The sequence below is a fragment of the Lacerta agilis genome, chromosome Z (assembly GCF_009819535.1).
Source record: "Lacerta agilis isolate rLacAgi1 chromosome Z, rLacAgi1.pri, whole genome shotgun sequence".
NCBI classification, from domain to species: Eukaryota; Metazoa; Chordata; class Lepidosauria; order Squamata; family Lacertidae; genus Lacerta; species Lacerta agilis.
The window spans coordinates 44,032,029-44,052,100 of NC_046331.1; the positions used below are offsets into that span (position 1 = coordinate 44,032,029).

Consider the following 20,072-nt stretch of genomic DNA (forward strand, 5'->3'; position numbering starts at 1 on the left):
TTGAGTAATTTCTGGGGCAGCTCCCCACATGAACCCACCTGGACCCTACTTTCATCATCAGAGGCCTTTCTCCTTGTACCCCGAGGGAAAGGTGGTGTGTGCCAACACAAGAAAGGTATTTTCAGCAGGTGAATCAGCAGTCTTTAGGACATTCTGAATCCTAGAACAATCTAGGAATTGCAGCTCAGTGAGGGGGAAAGGGGCCTCCTAACAACTTTAATCACTCTTAAGGAAACTACCCTTCCCAGGATCTTTTGGGGAAGGCATGATTGTTTAAAGTCCAGACACTGAGGTCCAGCTCTGAGAGCCTTCTGGCAGGTGCCTCACTGCGAGAAGTGAAGTTACAGGGAACCAGCAGAGGGCATTCTTGGTAGTGGTGCCAGCCCTGCAGAATGCCCTCCTCCCATTAGTTGTCAAGGAGATAACTATATGTCTTCTTGAAGACATATGAAGGCAGCCCTGCATACAGAAGTTTTTGATGTTTTATTGCGTTTCTATATTTTGCTGGAAGCCACCCACAGTGGCTCAGGCAACCTAGTCAGATGGGTGGCATATAAATAATAACATTATTATTATTAAACTGGTATGATGCTGGTTTAAAGTGTACACTTCAGGTGCCCCTTCCCCTCTTCAGCAAGTTTCATGGCTGAATGAAGACCTGACCTTTGCTCATCTTACACCACTGGCAGGCTGCAGCATCTGTCCTGGGTACCTCCAACCGAGGAAACTCATCCTCTCCAGCCACAAGCTGAAACTTGCAGCATCTTCTCAACTTGAGCGAAGCTTGCTCCCCCCCGCCCTCGCCCCCCCTACAGAAGCAGTTTTATTCACATGTGAAAAACTGCAAATTTATTTTTCAATTTCTAAATGTCTTTCTCATATGGAGAGAGAGAGAAACCACACGCAGAGACTTTGTGTAGATAGTAATAAGTGCACACAAACACAAAAGCGAGAGAATTTGTGTAGATTTAATCGATTAATAAATCAGTTGGCTAGCCGTCGTCTAATCAATCATTGAAGACGCCTTTAATCTGGCTGCACCATCCACACGCGGGAGGGGGACGAATAAACAGAACAGCCCCGGCAGAGCTTCGCCGTGGCGAGCAAAGGGGGGCGTAGCAGCCGCTGGACACACCAGCCAAAAGAGTGGGAGCGCAGCGCCGCCTAGCACGGCGCACTTGTTTTGGATGAAGCGGATTGGTTGGTTGCTTATGTAACGCCGGCACGGTGGGGCGGGGAGGAGGAGGGAGACAGAGGGTAAGCGAGAAGTTGGAGCTCTGGGATTTGTAGTCCGCCTGGTCTCCCTCCTTCCTCGAAAGACAGTCTCGCGCTTGGCCTGACGGGAAACCATGTCCAGCTTCGAGACGCTTTCCCCCGCCCGCTGTCGCCTCGCTTAGGGGACTACGGCTCCCAAGGTGCACCGGGTGCGCACGCGCGGGCCCATTCCCAACTCCCCCCGCCCCTCTCCCCTTCTGTGATAAACAGAGTGCCGCCGAGGCGCCTGCTCTCGTGGCGAAGGGCTCAGTTCTGAGTGAGAATCGGCAGAGAGCGGGCGGGAGGCCGGACGGGCTGGAGGTAGGGCCCTTAGGGCGGGCGGTACCACTGAGAGAGAGAGAGGGGGGGGGAGAGATCGAGGTGCGGGCAAAGCCGCCGCTTCGCGTGAGGGCGCTCGGGCCGCGCCACCTTTCGGGCGAGGACCGGGGGAGATCGCCGCGCGGGTCCTGAGGAGACGATCGTTCGGTCGGTGATGTGGCGGCGCTGAGGGCGGCCGGAGCCCCGGAGCGTCGCCATCATGGCGGAGCCGGCGGGGAGCCCCTCAGCGGCGGAGTCTCCCTCGGTGGCAGCGGCTTTGGACCCGGAGTTCCCCCCTCAGAGCCGGCCGCGCTCTTGCACTTGGCCGCTTCCCCGGCCGGAGCTGGTGGCGGCCGAAACGGAGCCCGGGGCAGCGGCCGGCAGCGGACTGGGGAGCCCTGAGGAGCCGGCCGGAGTGGCTGTGGCCGGGGCGGCGGCGGCCGCGGCGCCAGGAGGCGGCGGCAGCGGCGGGTCCGGCGGAGCGCGGAAGAGCAGCGGCGGGTCCGGCGGCGGGGCGCGTCGCAACGCCTGGGGCAGCCAGTCTTACGCGGACCTCATCAGCCAAGCCATCGAGAGCGCCCCGGACAAGCGCCTGACGCTGGCGCAGATCTACGAGTGGATGGTCCGCTCCGTGCCTTACTTCCGCGACAAGGGCGACAGCAACAGCTCCGCCGGATGGAAGGTGAGTCCCCGGGGGGTGGCGAGTGGGCAAGAAGCGGCTTCGTGGGGAAAGGGAGACAGCAGAAAAGCAGCCGACAACAACAAAGCAAGAGAACACGCCGCGGGGTTGATTCGGTTTGTTATCCACCTATGCCGCTTTACATTGGTAAAGCAGCTTACAAACCGAAAACAGCAACAGCACAATGTGCCTGGCTAAGTTACTGCACTCGGAGTAGACCCATCGGAATCAGCTGGCCCAAATTGAGCAGTACTCAGTTATTTCGGTGGGGCTGATCGGGAGAAGGGGTGGCATATTAGATGCAAGCCCATATCCACGCAGCATTCCATTCGCATGAATTGCAAAGCGGCTAGCAAAGAGAAAACAACAGCAGCATGTGTCCCACTAAGTTACTGCACTTGATATAGACCCATTAGAATCAGTGTGCCGAAACTGAGTCGTGCCCAGTTATTTCGGTGGGTCTGATCTGAAGTGGGGCTGGCATATTGGATGCGATCCTGTAATTCGGGCAGTTATTCTGTTTAGTAAGGCCACAAGAGAGTGTGCAGGCTCTTAAGTTTTCTCTGGAACCCATCCAGCGAGGTGGTGAACAAAGCATCTGTCGGCTCTCTCGACCCTGCCACCTTCCTTCTCCTGTTTGCTTTGTTCACCATCTAGCCTGCTGAACAGTTCTGAGGAGGTCCAGAGCCTGTGTGATGTTTTTGTCATTCCAAATAATAGCAATGGTTCAAATTTGGATTCTTTTCTTATGGGCCGTTGTTGCTACATTTTATGCACATGGATGATAGTGTTCCTGTGGTGTGCTTAAGAGTGCTGCCTCCTGTGCTCTTGTTTCAGGAGCCATTGCAACATTCCTGTAAGGTAGGCTAGTATTATCTTTCCTGTCTTGCAGAGATGGGAGATTGAGTGAGTGTTGTTGACCACTGAGTATGGTGAAAGGGAGATTGAAGCTGACTGCTTCCTGATTGTTTGTTGGTACCGTAAGCTACATGGAGCTATGACACTTCTACCTTTTCTTCCTTATCTCTTTCCACATCCCCCAACATCCCTGTGTTTATTATTCTTATTTACTACATTTCCATGCCATTTTTTGCCTGGGCACCCAAAGGCATATAGTGGCATGTGGTCTAAAAGACAAATACAGAATGCAAATACAAGAGGAGAAAAGAATACCTTTTCTTGGCAGGGTTTCTGTATCCTGAATCAACATTTTAATGCTTGGCAGATTATGCTTCCACCTTGCTTTACCAGCAACATCTTGACTTTGTGAATTTTCATAATAAAAGTTTTAGGATACTGCCGCTTTGGTTTTAGAATTTTTTTGAGAAAAAAGACTTCAACAGGTTACACTTTTTCTTGACACAGAGCTGCTGTGCCAATGTTAAAGGCACTTGAAAGAATTAAAAGGTGTAGTCATCAGGGGATTGGGCACTGTCAGGTTTTTACATGGAACTGTGTATAGCAGAGGTTTTCAATCTGTTTGAATCCACGGCTCCCATGACCCCAACTACATTCTTTCTGCGGCTCCCCTCTGGGGAAACATGCTCTGGGTCTCAGAAGCCCAGTTATGTCAGACCCTCCCTTGTAGAGTGTTCCCTCAGCCTGCTCTCCTCTCCCCTCTCCCTCCGGGCAGCTGCTGCCTCCACCCCTGGTCTCTGAGCTCCCCCCCAAAAAAACAGAGGTGCTTGCTCCCTGGCCTGCCCCAGAAGCCCCATTCGCCTCTGGAGCTTGTAGCCAGGGCTGCTGCAACAAACAGCCACACAAGCCTTTGGAAGGTTGAGACGCAAGAGGGCATCAGAGGAGGGAGAGAAGAAAAGAGGGACAGAGGCCAGTGTTGCCTGCGGCACCCTGACTATCATTCAAGGCACCCCAGGGGGCCACCGTACACTGGTTGAGAACCACAGGTGTATAGTATTGTGCTGGCACTGGGATTATTAGCCTGCAAGCCAATTTCCAGTGCCAGCTAGGGAGGCATGGGGAAAGCATTCATCTCTTGCACAGAACATGAATTGTGGAGTGTTGGAGAGAGAGGATAGCCTTGTCTGTACAAAGGAGTCTGCTTCCTCTTGAGACAGATTGTGGTAGGGACATTGAAGCTCCTAGATTTTAACTCTTCTAAAGTTTTTGATCCACGTGGAGAGGCTGCTGGATTTGACTGGGTGTATTTCTACATGTGCTACCGGTAGTAATGTTGACTTCTGCAGGGTGGCTCTCTAAACAAAGGGGTGGATTTGTTCAGCCTCCTTTTTCCTGTGTCACAACACTGGCCTGATTAATGTGTGATGTCCCAGATACCCATGGTTTAGCTAAATTCCAAGGGCAAACAGTTCACAGAGGATAGCCCTTTCTGAAACTGTCATCTGTGCTGGATTAGGGAAATCTTGTTGCCAGAAATTGGGAGGATGACAGTAAAAATGCTGTCTTTAGGGACCGAAAATATTCTGGAAATGTTCTCTCATCCTCCCCCCACCCCGACCCCATCTCCTTCCTGCACATACCATATTTACTGAAATCTAATGCTCACCTTTTTTGGCCAAATTACCTTGCAAAAATTATGGTGTGCATTAGATTCGATGGCACATTTACATTCTCCAGCAAATCCTTTTTTTGTTTCAAGGTTCTGAAAATTTAGATTCAATGCTGCATTAGACTCAAGTAAATATGGTAGCTGATGTCTTCTTAAAACATAGTTTTAGACAGGAATTTGGGGAGATGGGGAGAAGGAATTCCAGCTTTGTTCTGTTTCATACAATTTTCTCTAATATGAATTTCCTTAAATAATCTGTTAGTCCAGACGTGCCTTCTTCAGCCTGGTGCCCTCCAGATGTTTTGGGTTATGTTTCCCATCAGCCTGACTATGCTTCCTGAGGCAGATGAAAGTTGTACCCAGAGGGCAGCAAAGGTGGTCTAGAATGACTATTTTTACTTAGGCAAGCCTTGCCTTGGGTCAGCCTGAATATTTATCTGGGCCAGCAGTGCCTCTGATAGTATCTAATAAAGGGTAGTGAGCAAGTATTAGGACATTGGGGGGTTACACAGCTGACTACTTCCCCACCCCATGTGTGTCTTTTCCTTCTTCCCTCCAGTGTGACCCTTAAGTTCACTTTGTTTCAGCACTTCCAAGAAAGGCCACTCCCTGGCCCCTTTGTAAATGTTCTCAGAGATTTCTTGGAAAGGCACGAGCTCGATCTGGGACTCTAGGCCAAGCTGCTGTGGAAGACCAAGTGTCACTTGAATAGTTTTCAATACTGGGCTTCAGTTCTTTGTCACCCAGCTGCGTTGATACTCAGTATAAATAACTCCTTCATAGCATGCATTCCTGGCTCACACAACCCTTCCTTCAGAACAAGAACTCTGGGCAGAGAGGGAACATGCATGCTCTGTGCTGAGGAAATTCAGTAAGGCTGAAAAGGCACTTACCGGTAGAATGTTCACTTTTGCTTTCAGATATGAGCCTTATTTTTCCTAAAAATGGGAAATGCCTGTATTAAAGAGAGTTGGCTCCTTTAGCGGCTTCATATGAGGTAGCTGTCCCGTGTCCTGCTCTCGCAGACCTATTCAGAATCCCAGAATAGCACCACATGCCAGAACGATCTACTCCTTGCAAGCTTGCATTTAAAGTAGTAACAAAAAGTACTCTCTTGCTTTTGAAGCACATGAACTTGCTTTGATTTGAGAGTTAATTTTCCCTCTTTTGCAAATACAGGCAACTACCCGGTAGTTTATTCTGTAGTGCAGAAGCTTGCCTGAGGATGTCCCATAGGCTTCAAGGCTCAGCAGAACTTGAACTTGGTTACCTGTGTTCATATCTATCATACTGGCTGCCTTTTGTTTCTTTAATCAATTCTCATTGTCCTCCATCCCCCCTCCCACCCCAGCCGCCAAGTAAATGAAGATGTTCTGTTAGTGAAGGATGAATTAACAATAGTCCTACAAGCAGACACTGAACAGTTTCTTCCTGTCCTTTATTCTGCAGGATTCCCTTGTATGGATAGACAGTTAATGAAAGGTTTTGTTCTAAAGCAGCTGAAACACATGTTTTTGCAGTGAGAACTGTTTTGAGCTGTCACTTACGCCAGGCATCTCCCATACAGGTTTCAGGGATATGGTTAAAAAGTCCCTTTCCCAGTGCTTGTGCTTTTAGCACGGAAAGCACAAGGATTTGCCAACCATATTGTGCCTTAATATTTATTTATTTTCTATCTTCAGAGAAGCATTCTGTATCATGCCAGTGAATCTGAGCACTGTAGCTAGGCCTGGACCAAGGGACCAAAGTCCAATGCCCCATAGCCCTGGATAGAACTGACCACCCAGAGAACTGCAGCAATGGGAAACAGGCCAGGTTTCATCATCTGGGCATGCCAGGGCCCTCTGCAGCATCCTTTATTCTTATTTTAAATAACATACCATTGTGGTGCTTATTTTTAAGTAAATGCATTTTAGCATCAGAAGCAAAACCTGTTTTGTTCCTGTAGTCATGCCAGTGCTGTGGTTTAAGTGACTTTAAAATGCAAAATTGCACTGTCTGTGCATTCTCAGCATTGCCTTTGGGGGGGGGGTTGGCAAGCTCCCCCCCCCAAGATAGAGATGGGCAATCTGTGACGCAGCTGACATTGCTGAACTACAGCTCCCATCACCTTTGGCCATTAAAGAAGTTTGTAGTTTAACTGGAAAAGATAGAAGAAACTGGTTGAAAAGGGAAGGATGTCAGCAGCACAAAACTTCCAGATAAAAGTCTGTCAAGCCAAAGGCATATACCACTTAGCAGACTTCTATAAAAATAACAAACTCTCATCGACACAAGAAATACAGGACAGACTAGGGGACACCCAAATACCCTGGCTAACACACCACCAATTACACGCCGCCTTAAACAATCCAGTAGTAAAATCAGCAGCAACAAGGCCCTTCACAACCTTTGAAATCCTCCTCCTAATAGCAAAGGGACATGGCAAGGGGATGGTATGCATAGTATACGAAATACTGCTCAAAATCCCACAAACCCCCTTGATGTAATCAAAAAACAATGGGAGAACAACATAGACTATGAAATTAATCCCACCCAATGGACTAGAATGTGGTCTAAACCCCCCTTTAAATCCATCTCAGCTAAAGAAAATAACTCGCCCTGAAACTCACTAACAGATGGTACCTAACACCAGGGAAACTAGGGCTGATATGCCCAGGATACTCACCAAAATGCTGGAGAGGCTGCACCTCCATAGGCACACACTTCCACATGTGGTGGGAATGTACCAAAATCCAACTCTTCTGGACATCAGTCATACAAGAAATATGCAAAATAAATAAGCAAGTATTAGAATTCACCCCAGAACTGGCCTTACTCAACATCGTGCAAGTTAATAATGCCCACTCACATTATAAAGAGCTCATAACCCACCTACTCTCAGCAGCCAGAAGCCTCGTGGCCAGACACTGGAAAGACCTTTCAGGAGTAAACATGGACAAATGGTATCAAACAGTATGGGAAACGGCCTTACTAGAAAAGCTAACCAATAAACTGAAACTGAAATGGGGATAAATAGAAGAAGATGCTCTCACTCCAGTATGGTTCCCCTTCATCACATACAGAGCCCAACAAGAATCTACCAACAGCATACAAATCATTCTGGCTAACCTGACCAAAAAAATCCACCCTCTCACACACATAAACAAATCTCACTACAGCCAACCAAAGACAACCAGCCAAACCCTAGGCTATCCCCAACCTCTCTCACCACCAAGGAAACATAAGAAGTGAACAGAAAGAGAACCCATACAAGTGATGCTGAAACAAAACCCCACACATACACCAAGTAGAAGAAAATAAGCGTTACCACCTGACCCCACCCCCTCACCATTCCTTCCCTCCCTCTTTCCCCTTCTTTTCTTACCAACCTTATACAGTACTGCATGCAACACTAATGTCTCACAACAAATGTAAATGATCTGTAGAAAACACAACTTGAGAAAAGAGACAATGCACATATTTTTCTTAAACTAAAATCTTTAATTTTTTTTAAAGGGAAGGATGTTATAGCATTTTTGTATGTCTGTAGACTCTTGTGCAATTTTCTTGATGAATCGTGAAGCATTTTACAAAATTTCGCCTTTGAATGCTGCTTGGGTAAAGCTATACTTTGTATCTGTTAAATGGAAGCAAAACATTTCTATAGGTTTCATAGTAGGACTGTTAAAAGATTGGCATAAGATACCAAATTCTGTCCCAATCTTATAGAAACTTTCATATGTTGGCTTATTGCACCAGCTACTGTCTCTTTCAGGAAACTACCTTAAGGATCCCTACACTTGACTGACTGTGCTCAGGCAAGATGAGATTGGCAAGTCCAAATTAATAGGGGCAAGGGGGCAATTACCAGCTAGTTAGGCTGGATAAATTTCAGGGTAATGATTTGTTGGTTATCCCCACTCACTGTGGCTGTCTTCAGTCTTGTAGAGTCACCTGCCTCTATAAGAGTGCAAGCTTATAAGCTTACAGGGGAAAGTGACTTTCTTTCAGAAAGGAAACCCACAGATGTAGCAAAGAGAACAGTACTGAAAAAATGGCATGTGAGAATCACAGTACACCAGAAATCAACAAAATTGATTTCCTCTACTTAGCTTGGACATCCTCATTGTAAACCCGGTGTGTTTCTTCATTTGCAAGGCACATCTTGGGGAATGCCAAGAAAGGCACTTCTAATTTTTCATTGATCAGAGGCTGTCCTTGCTCAATGCCGGTGTGGATAGCTGTTTGCTTGGCTTCTTTCTGTGTATGAAATTTTATGACTTGTATCATTCCCAAAACAAGATGATTTAAGTAGAGGATTTGGACATAATTCTCTTGGGCAGGTAAGCACCAAAGAGGTAAACTATACTTTGAGCACTGCTTCATATTAAATGCTGATGTTCAGGAGTAGGTGTGGTACATTGGAAAGGGTTCTCCAGCAACACCTGGGCTTGTCTGACTCAAACAGTTCTGTTAAAGCTTTGCAAAAGTTCTGTTTTTAATATAAAGTTACATGCATATTGGTGGGCCCAGCCTACAAGCATCTCATTCAGAGCGCATGCCAGCTGGCAGATGAGATGGGTGAGGTTCATAGTAGAAAAGTGCGGAGAGCATATATCTCGCAACAATTACAAATGTCTGTGCTTCTGGGAGGCAGGGAAAATTGAGGAAAAGCCAAAAAGTGCCTCCTGCATGATGTGTGGCAGAAGAGGATGGAGATGAATGGAAACACAATGTATTAGAAAGAGATGAGGTGGCAATCACAGTACCACAATCCTATCCCAGTAATATCTTTGGGCATCTTTGCTAGGCAACCCTCAGAGAGTATCTGCTCTGAGGTGTTGTCAGCCATGCCTATTCCTGAGTGAACTCTAGATTAAAAGCAGGGTGTGCTTAACTGAACAAGGACGGAACAGGACAAACATGCCCCACCCCAGAGCCATTTGGGTGCAGAGTCCCAGAGGGCACTTTCCCACTCCCTCCTCACACAGTACATTGCTTGCTCTTTGTAACTCAAGCTGAATTGTCTTGGAAAACCTTGGTGCTGTTTCTGCCAGTTTCTGAAAGAAGCTGTTTTCCCTGAAGAGAGCATGTGTAGAGCCCCAGTACTGAGCCCCAGAATAACTGCTTCCAGGTGCTTATACTGTGCCACCAGTTATCCATATGAAGTGCATCTCCACCCACTATCTTTGGCTTTTGTGCCTCTTGTCCATAAGACTTGATTTTGGGTTAAACATTCTACAGAACATGTTGTGCACAGTCCCAACCTTTTCCTCCCTTCCTGGCTGTGAAAGGAGAACTTAACTGGCACTAGGATCTTTGTGTGAAAAGATAGCAGATTTGCCTATGAGCTGTGTGTGGTGTGTTCTAGGTTTAGTTAAACTAACTGATTTGCAACTTGGGAAACTTTAGTGCTTTGCATTGTTTAGGGTTAGTGTTGGAGGAAGGGCAGTGTTCTTGTGCGTTTAACAGTGGTGGCAGGCAGAATGTCAGCAGGTTAACTTGTTCTAGTACGGAAATACTAGGAACTTACGGTAGTTAGCATAACTTTTGATGACCTCCTTCTTTGCAGACCTCAGTAGTATGGAGGTCAGAATCCCACTGTAAGATAGAATAATCACTCGAGGGAGGGAGGCTTGTGCGATGTTGTGGGTTGGAGAAATTTCAGTTGCCTAAGGCCAATGTAGTCCGGTATCCTGTCATTGTAGTGACCAACCAGATTCCTTTGGGGAGCCCACAAGCAACACCTGAGTGCAACAGCCACTCTCCCCGTATACTCCCTAGCAAGTGGTATTCAGAGGCATACTGACCATGACAGTTTTGAGGGAAATAACTTACTGCCTTGCAGATCTTTTGGACTACATCTTTATCACCTTAGCTAGCAGAGCTGTTCTGACTGGTACTAATGGGTGTTGTCATCCAAAAACAACTGTAGGGCACCAGTTGGGGAAAATGAGTGTAAAGTAACATCTGTGTCTGTCTCCAGAACACCTCTGTGGTATTAACTTTTTGTCAAGTTCTTCCTCAAGCTTCACTTTTTTATGTGAAGCCCTTCTTCCCCAAGTCTTTTCTAACAACTGCAAAGGTAGCTAACCGCACTTACCCATTGTCATCTGCTGCCCTTGCCTTCTTCCACTGCTTCCTTCTATGTGTTAGACTTTAGAATAGATTGTAAGGATCTCATTTGCTATCATACTTCACCTACATTCAGTGGTGGAGCTTCATGCTCTGGCACCGGGGGGTGGAGAGCAGGCGGAGCGGGACTGGCATGTGTCCCGGGGGGGGGGGGTGTGCCACCCGCAGGCATGTGGCATGCATCCTGGGGGCATGGCACACGGCCTGCGGGGGCGTGGTGCCCAGCATGGGCGGGGGGGGGGAGCCGCGATAGCACCCTACCGGGATCGCGCTGCTGGGGGTGGTGCGCTCCCCCCGCACTCCTCTTCGTCCGCCAGTGCCTACATTAGCACTCTGTTAGAAAGTAGGTAGCCATGAGGGAAGGGATGCTTTCTATGGCTGAAATTTTTCCAACTGCATAGGAGAGAGTGAAAGCGGCTTCTTTGGCATGGAAGTAGGGCTTGCCATTTGATATGGGAGGTGCCTTTCATTCCTCCCAGGAAAGTCTGAGTATTTGGCACATCAAACTTCATTTAAAAACATCATTTTCTGTCTGTCCTGGTGAGGACAGTTTGCCCCCAGCTTGCTGCCAAATTCCAAACATTTGAGGAGTTCCAAACAGGTACTAGCAACCTGGCATTTAAGAAGCACACCAGAGGTTCCTGATAAACAGTCAATATGTGCTGTCAAAATAGTATTTGCTTTAAGATGGCTGATGTGTGAGGCCTTTATTGGTTTTTCCTCTGCCCCTCATCACAGAACTTAGAATCATAGAATTGTAGAGCTGGAAGAGACCCTGAGGCTCATCTAGTCCAATCTCTGCAATGCAGGAATATGCAGCTGTCCCATATGGGGATTAAACCTGCAACCTTGGCATTATCAGCACCACACTCTAACCAACTGAGCTATCCAGGTTGAGGTCATAAAATATATTTATAATTCAAAAAGTTTGAATTAGGGTTGGGTGAGGGCAGTGGCGTAGGCCTACCAGGGGGGGGGGGCGATGGGGACGGAGTGCCCTGGGTGCCAGCCTGGGGGGAGGGTGACACTCGGCGCCACCCCCCACTCCCAAGCCACCGCCCGCCACCCCTTCCGTGTGGCGGCGGCAACTTTAAGACTGCAGCGTGCGAGCAGCAGCCTTAAAAGTTGCCACCGCACGGAAGAGGTGACGGCTGCTCGCGCCCGGCATCTTGGGTGGAGTGTGCATGTCTGCACATGCGCACTCCATATTGGATGCTGCGCGTGCATCATGACAGGGCGTGCGCTAGGGAGCAGCCCCCCGCCCCCAGGGGGGTGCCTCCGCGTTTTCCGCTCCAGACGGCAAAGCAGCTCCCTACGCCACTGGGTGAGGGAAGAGTTGAGGGTTGGCAGAGACTGAGCATTAATAGTAAGAGCCTGTTCAAGACTGTTACCCCATTAAAACTGTACTATCTACTAACTACACTTCAATACAAATTAGAACAAAGGGTGGGGAAAGTATTTTCAAATTTGGTGCTTGATCAAGTAACTGAGATGCTGTTGCCTCCCCACTTCCCACACTCAAGCAACCACTTACCACAGGGCTCAGCAAACTTTTTCATTGGGGCTGATCCACTGTCCCTCAGACCTTGTGGGGGGGCCGGAGTATATTTTGAAAAATATAAATACCCTGCAAGCCGGTCCCACAGCTGCTTCTGGACCTGGAGGAGGAACGCACTCTGCATGCGCTCAGAAGCGTGTCTTGGCGCTGCCCGCCCACCAGCGTTGTTGACGAGCAGCAGCCGCTCCATCAGCCCGTTCCTGCGGAGCTCCCAGGTGGCGTGCACCACACGCTGTGGCCCGTTGTCCAAGGCCAGGTTGGTGGGCAGGCCATGCCACACGGAGCACCGGGCAGGCGGCGTACAGCTCACCCTCCAGCTGCTCCAGCGTGGCCACTGAGCGTGCCACCAGCAGCAACGCCGAGCCAGGTGTGGGGCCAGCAGGTGCACCAAGCTCTGGCTGAAGCCCTGCGACGCGCCTGTCACAATGCCCTTGGCGTGGCCCAGACCTGCCGCCTGCCCGCCGGCCTCTCTGTCCATGGCTGTGCCAGGTTTACCTCAGTGCGTGGGCGGCGAGGCTTCGGATTGGCCGCAGGAGCTTTCTGCAGCCAATCCGAAGCCGTGCCAGCATCGTGGAAGTCAGTCCCCATGCGGTGAGGCATCCGTAGCTTCTTTGCCAGGAAATGCTGCACTGTGCTGGTTTAGCTCAGCGCAGGAACTGACTGAGCGGGTGGCAGGGTCCGTGGGCCAGATTTACGAGCTTGGTGGGCTGCATCTGGCCCCTGGGCCGTAGTTTGCTGACCCCTGACTTACCACAAATGATCAAGAAGGCTTTGTGGTTGGTATGGTATCTGATTTCGTAATCAATCAGTTATATTGCTATATTTGTTTTTGAACAAACAACACACACTCACATATATGGGGTATGTAGATTTTGGGCAACTCTGCCCAGATTTTCTTGTTTGACCTCTCAGGACTCCTCTTGTGTTTTAATTGCTGGCTTTTGTTTTCTTCTACTTTGGGTCCTGATGTCTCTTACTGACTAGATTTAACACAAAATAAAAAAATTAAAAAATCCTTCCAGTAGCACCTTAGAGACCAACTAAGTTTGTTCTTGGTATGAGCTTTCGTGTGCATGCACACTTCTTCAGAACTAGATTTAGCTATTATTGTACATAGAAGCCAAGTATGATAAGTCTGTTGCACCAGAAGAGCACTGTGCTGAAACTGTTTTTTTAAAAACTCTATAAAGCCGTAAGTAGCTCCAGCTCTCTATAATTTTACAGACAGTCTCCTTCCATGTATTCCATGACAACCAGCAATTAGAATGAAATTGGATTGCCGTATTAGTAGCTTCATGAAACACACATGTACTATGTCCAAATCGCGAGGGTATAGCAAGAGGCATTCAAGGTGGCTGTTCGTCCCTCTGAACTCTCGCTGAAACATGGGCTTTTTTGTTTTGCAAAGAGGATCTATGAGTAGCCAGAGATTAAAACAGTAGGAAGGTATTTAAATTGATTGTGTCACTCTGATGTATTTTATCTCTTTCAAAAACAAGTGGATTATCTGCTCCGCCACACAGAGCCTTGGAGGTGTAGTGGAGTGCTTGGACTATAAATCTAGAAACATGTAATAGAAAGCACTTCTCACTAGTATTCTCAGCAAAATGTAGAAAAACCAAGCCTACCTAATAACGCCCTGTGGTGGCTTGTTTTTGTGAATGTTCAGACAGCCTTTGTGTGTGGTTGAAAAAGTGCTGTTGGGTCAGTTTGTCACAGAGCAATACAGTAGGGGGAAAGTGAGTGTTGGAAACATGTTCACTAACTGGGAGGCTGCAAACCCTCAATTTGCGTTAAATACCATTTAGTTAGAAATATAGTTGAGTAGTCATATGGTAGTTCCAAGCTTTCTGCTAGTTTTATCTTTTCGCCAAGTTTGCTTTGGGTGCTCCAAAGATTGCTTCCTCCATAACAACAACAACAACAACAACAACAACAACAACGATAATAATAATAACAATCCTTTATTTCATCTGTAGTTTCAGGACTAGTAATTCTAAACTGGGCAACCCTTGAACTCTGGATTTTTAGAGAACTTTGTGTTGGGGTTCTACCTTAACAGCCTCCTGGATATTCTTACTGGGGTGACTGTGGCTAAGTTACTGGGTTGCCTGAGCCACAGTCTAGTGCTGAGGGGACATTGCTTGGTGGTAGAACATTGCTTTGCATGCAGAAACCCCCAGGATCAGTCTCCAGATAGAACTGGAAATGACTGTTGTCTGAAACCCCAGAAGGTTGTTGCCAATCAGTATAGACAGTACAGTAATGAGCTAGATGAACCCAGGGGTCTGTCTTGGTCCAGCTGTCTGTGCTGTCTGTGCTGTCTTGGTCCAGCTGTCTGTGCTGTCATGCCTTGGTTTCTGAACTTATTAAAATCAACACACTAAAACATACTGTACAGTATTATCTTCATCAGAGAAGCTAAGGCTTGATGGTTTCATCCTGTAGTTCCAGAACAGTTCTGCTGTTGGGCCGAGGACATCTCTTGATGCAAGGCTTAGCACACTGTGGTTCTGTCTGAGGAGGCCCATTAAAGGTAAAGGTAAAGGGACCCCTGACCATTAGGTCCAGTCGTGTCTGACTCTGGGATTGCGGCGCTCATCTCGCGTTACTGGCCGAGGGAGCTGGTGTACATCTTCTGGGTCATGTGGCCAGCACGACTAAGCCGCTTCTGGTGAACCAGAGCAGCACATGGAAACGCTGTTTACCTTCCCGCTTCTTGCTAGGTGGGCAGGAGCAGGGACCGAGCAACGGGAGCTCACCCCGTCGCGGGGATTCGAACCGCTGACCTTCTGATCAGCAAGCCCTAGGCTCAGTGGTTTAACCCACAGTGCCACCCACGTCCCTGAGGAGGCTCGTTACTCAGAAACAAAACCTTACTACTATTCCTAGGAAGTTACATGCTGTTCTATTTATTATTTTTTTATATAAATCTTTATTAATATTACACACAAACATAAATAACATAAATAACAAATCATACAAGACGAAAAACATTACGGTAAAAGAAACACATACAGTAAACAAACAAACAAATGTTACAATTAACTAACAACTTAAAATCAATAACTTCCAATCATACTCACTATAGCATTTATGCTATCCTTATTTTCTTACACAGATTTATAAGTTATATATATATCTTAATCAGAGAAACTAAGGCTTGATGGTTTCATCCTGTAGTTCCAGAACAGTTCTGCTGTTGGGCCGAGAACATCTCTTGACGCAAGGCTTAGCACACTATGGTTCTGTCTGAGGAGGCCCGTTACCCAGAAACAAAACCTTACTACTATTCCTAGGAAGTTACATACTGTTCTAAACCTCTTGGTTTCAAGTCACTCTGAAGCATGTGGAGCCGAAGTCTTGTGGTTATGCAATTAAACTGCAGTCATTCTTTTTGGGGAGGGAGGGTTGCTCCTGTTGGTCAGCTGGTTGACTCACTCCCTGTGGGGCGGGACTGTGTGGCAACTTGCAGCTTGTAAACCACTGGGAGGGAAAATAATTATTCCATTCTAAATCAAGGGCAGCTATGGCACGACTATGGTGGTGGGTTTTTTCTTATTTCTTATTTGCAAAAGCTGCAGAAGAGATCTTTGGAAGCCACAGACCTCCAGGCTGGTATAACTGTTGCAAAGGCTTTGAAAACAGCATTGTGTATTGGAATACACAAACTTCTGGTTGTGTAGGCACAGTTGGGGTTAATGGCCAGTTCATGGAATTGCTTATGCTGTCACTAAGTCGGTGATCCAGCATGCTTCCCAGTTTGGAACAGAAATCAGCATTTTCAGGGTTCCCCCATGTGCTAAAAGAGGCCTAGGGAAGTTGAAGTTGAGGACTTGTGTTCTAAAGGCCTCAGCTGGGCTACCTTCTATTTCTCTTGGGTTTGATGGGAGAAGTAAGCTATGGGGATAGTTCTCTGAATATTCCACACAACTGGAGTTGGAATCTTCCATTGTTAATGCCATCTTGGAAATTGATCTGATGTTGGCCATTGTGTTACTCATCAGCCGAGATGGCCACCCAGAAGAGACGTGAATGTGGCACAACAGTGATTGGGTTGGCAGTCAAAAGCTGATGATTGCAAATCAGTTTAGAGTAGGAAACAATGTTAGAAACTCAGATAAATAAACTAGGTGCCAAATGGCTCCTTAAACCAAGGTTGCAGTCGCCAAAATGGAATGTCTAGTTGCCATATTGGGGCCAGATGGCTCTAAAGTCTAATTTTTCAAATGATGGACTGAATGTGATTGATTCTCAGTTAAACATCTGGCTGGTTCAGATGTTTGAACTTTGATAACTTAAAGAAGAAAAGTCACTTGATTCGGGCACAGTCCACATATATATTGGCCTATTCCAATCTCTCTCTTTTTTTAAATGGTAACTGCTCCTGCTCAGGCTGCACAGAAAAAGCAATTTGGTTCCAGAAATTTATTCTGATAGTGCAGATAAAATATAACTGACAGAATTCTACAGGATGGGGTATTAATGTGTGAAAGCAGTCCAGATCCAATGATCCCCAGGTGGTGGAGGTGCCATCCTGGTGCCCAGGCATCTTTACTTGGTCACAAGTGATCGGAAGCCAGATGCAAAATGCACCTGGCGCCTGGCTAATTTTGAACACTGGTAGGGAGGCAAAGGACACACATGCGGAGGATTGAAAGAACAACTTTTTACGTAAATGTCTTACTGCAATTTTTATAATAAAGGAAAACATGCAAATTGTTTGCAGAAAATAGGATAAAATATAAAAGAAGGAAATAAAAAGGGAAGGGGCAAAAACAATAAGGAGCATACAAACATAAAATGCATATTCATGTTCTCAAATATTCTTTGCACTCAAGTAAATGATTACAGTTTCATTTCAATGAATTTGTAAAGACATTAGAAATTATCCCAAAGTATCCCTCAGTAATGATGCTCAGGTCAGTGGTGGTCTTCAATCATGTTACATTTGCGGCACATAAGAAAGAAAGGAAAAGCAACTTTCCTGGAAAGTGCCTTTTTTGTTGGTTGGATTACATCTCTGTCTCATTTGTTTAGATAGTTTTTCCATGAGGGCAGCTGTGAAAGGACAACTCACTGCATGACTGTTGGCTCACTGCTGTACCCTGCTTCCTGGATACTCCTTCATTTTTGTTGGTTTGAACTTCCCAAGCAGAAGTTCCCAAACATCTTTGCTTACAGTGGGAAAGGCAAATTGCCTTTTCTGTCACCTTGGTCTCTGATGCCAGTCTTAAAATGCTGGGTGCAGTTTCTTTTTTTCCTAGATTGGTGTAGAAAAAAGGCATGTTCATGACTTTTATGCCAAGCAGTACCCCTTCCTTTTTGTTTTTGGCTAAAGTCTATGTTGAGCAAGGACACAGAAACTGTGACAACTTCCCCCTCCCCCAGATCTTGTTGGTCTTGAATGCCCATCACTTATAAACCAATATGACCAGTGGCCAAGGTTGATGGGAGTTACAGACCTGAAATTCAGTGTGGGGCTTCATGAGAGAGGGCATTCTCAGTCCAGGCTCCTCTATTATGGAATCTGCCCCCCCCCTCAACAAGGCTGGCACACACTACTATGCATTTTGTGATTTTACCTAGGCCTTTGGATTAATTATTGCTGCTGATTTGCTCTGAATGTTAACTCTTTTCATTAATAATAATAATAATAATAATAATAATAATAATGTGTTATGGTGCTTAATGTAACTCTCTGGGATGCACATTTTTTAAAAGTGGACTTTCCATAGTTTAAGTAAATAAATTAAATATGGGGAGAGAGTAAAAGATTGTCCATATCTGCTTGAGAGAGAAGAATGGTCTAATGCAGGGTTTCCCAAACTTGGATCTCCAGTTGTTTTTAGACTATAGCTCCCATTATCCCTAGCCAGCAGGACCAGTGGTCAGGGCATAGCTGTCAACCTTTCCCCTTTTTGCGGTAAATTCCCTTATTATAGCATTGGGAAACAGCAGGGAGGGTTGACAGCTATGTATATAGCAGTGGGGAACAGCAGGTAGGTTGATAGCTATGGGTCAGGGATGATGGGAGTTGGAGTCCTAATGCAGCTGGAGACACACACGTTTGGGAAACCCTGGTCTAATGGGTTGTATGGGAATGATGCTAACACACTGCCCTTTCCCACTTCCTCCCAGAACTCCATCCGACACAACCTCTCCCTGCATAGCAAGTTCATTAAAGTGCACAACGAGGCTACAGGGAAGAGCTCTTGGTGGATGCTCAATCCAGAAGGTGGCAAGAGTGGAAAGGCCCCGCGGAGGAGAGCGGCCTCCATGGACAACAGCAGCAAGCTGGTCAAGCCCAGAGGAAAAGCCCCTAGGAAGAAGGCAGCCATGCCAGTGGCCCCAGAATCTACTGCCGACAGCCCAAGCTCCCAGTACTCCAAGTGGCCTGGCAGCCCTTCTTCCAGAAGCAATGAGGACTCTGATGTGTGGACCAGCATCCGGCCTCGGACCAGCTCCAATGCAAGCACCATCAGTGCAAGGCTTTCCCCCATCCTAACTGAGCCAGATGACCTTGGAGACGAGGAGCTCCTTCCATCCCTTGTCTTCTCCAGCACATCTAGCAGTGTCCCACCCACAGTGACAGAGGAGCTGGAACTCATTGACGGCCTGAATCTGATGTCATCAAGCTCATCCTTGCTGTCGACTCAGCAGCCTTCTCCAAGCGGTCTGGCACAGAGGAATCCCAGTTTCTCCTTGCGAAGCCAGAGCTCAGCTGCTCAGGCGTCGTCATTTGGCAGCTCCCTCTTCAACCCTGTTGATATTTCTCTGCACAGCTCTGCCAGCCACTTCTCTGGCCCACAGACCCTGGAAGCCCTCCTGACATCCAACTCGCCACCACCCAGTGATGTGATGATGACACAGGTGGATCCGATCCTCCCGCAGAGTGGAGGCAGGTTGAACAGCCAGACTTTTCTGCTTCTGGGTGAGCAGTCCTCCAAAAACAAGATGAGGCCAGTTAACCCATTAAGAAAGCCTCCGGAGCAGCAGCTGGAGTCAGTTGGCACTGCTTCCTTGCCGACTGCATTTTCAATGGCATCTCCTCAGAATACAGTCAGCCTGTCAGCTTTGAAGGCATCGGGCTCCACACAGCCTGCCCAGGTGGTCCAGCTGGGCACCCAGCCATTTCTGTCTGCAGCTACATTTGCCCCTTGTGGAGGCAGTCAGGACAGATTGCCCAATGATTTGGACGTTGATATGTACATGGAAAATCTTGAATGTGATGTGGATTACATAATCAACACTGACCTCATGGATGGAGAAGGACTGGACTTCAATTTTGAACCCATTCCATCTGCTCCCAGTTATCCCAACACGTCACAGGCCTCCAACCATACCTGGGTACCCAGTTAACTTCAGGATTGACAAAGGTAGGTGGATGTATGCAACCCACACTTCTCCAGCCTGGTGCCCTCCAGATGTTTTGGACTACAACTCCAATCAGACCCATGGCCATTTTGGATTACATTCTGGCCTAGTTGTAGTCCAATACATCTGTAGAGCATTTGGGAATGCTGCTATACCCTTAAAAAAGATGCTTTGTTAAAGGCAGTTGAAGCCCCACCCCAATCAATATATTGTTTGTCCCAACTTCATAGTAAAGGAACAGA

At 47.2% G+C, this 20,072-nt stretch overlaps 1 protein-coding gene across 1 annotated transcript; it reads left to right on the top strand.

Moving 5' to 3' along the window:
• Positions 1 to 1,724: 1,724 nt before the first annotated feature.
• Positions 1,725 to 19,831, top strand: FOXO4 (forkhead box O4). The gene is made up of 2 exons (XM_033138142.1): positions 1,725 to 2,254; positions 18,595 to 19,831. Exons 1-2 carry the CDS (start codon positions 1,793 to 1,795, stop codon positions 19,813 to 19,815), a joined length of 1,683 nt encoding a protein of 560 aa, XP_032994033.1. The 5' UTR covers positions 1,725 to 1,792; the 3' UTR covers positions 19,816 to 19,831.
• Positions 19,832 to 20,072: the final 241 nt, after the last annotated feature.

Coding starts and splice junctions, on each gene's coding strand:
- FOXO4 (XM_033138142.1), top strand. CDS start 1,793: ATGGCGGAGCCGGCGGGGAGCCCCTCAGCGGCGGAGTCTCCCTCGGTG. Junction 2,255..18,594: donor ACAGCTCCGCCGGATGGAAG/GTGAGTCCCCGG, acceptor ACTTCCTCCCAG/AACTCCATCCGACACAACCT.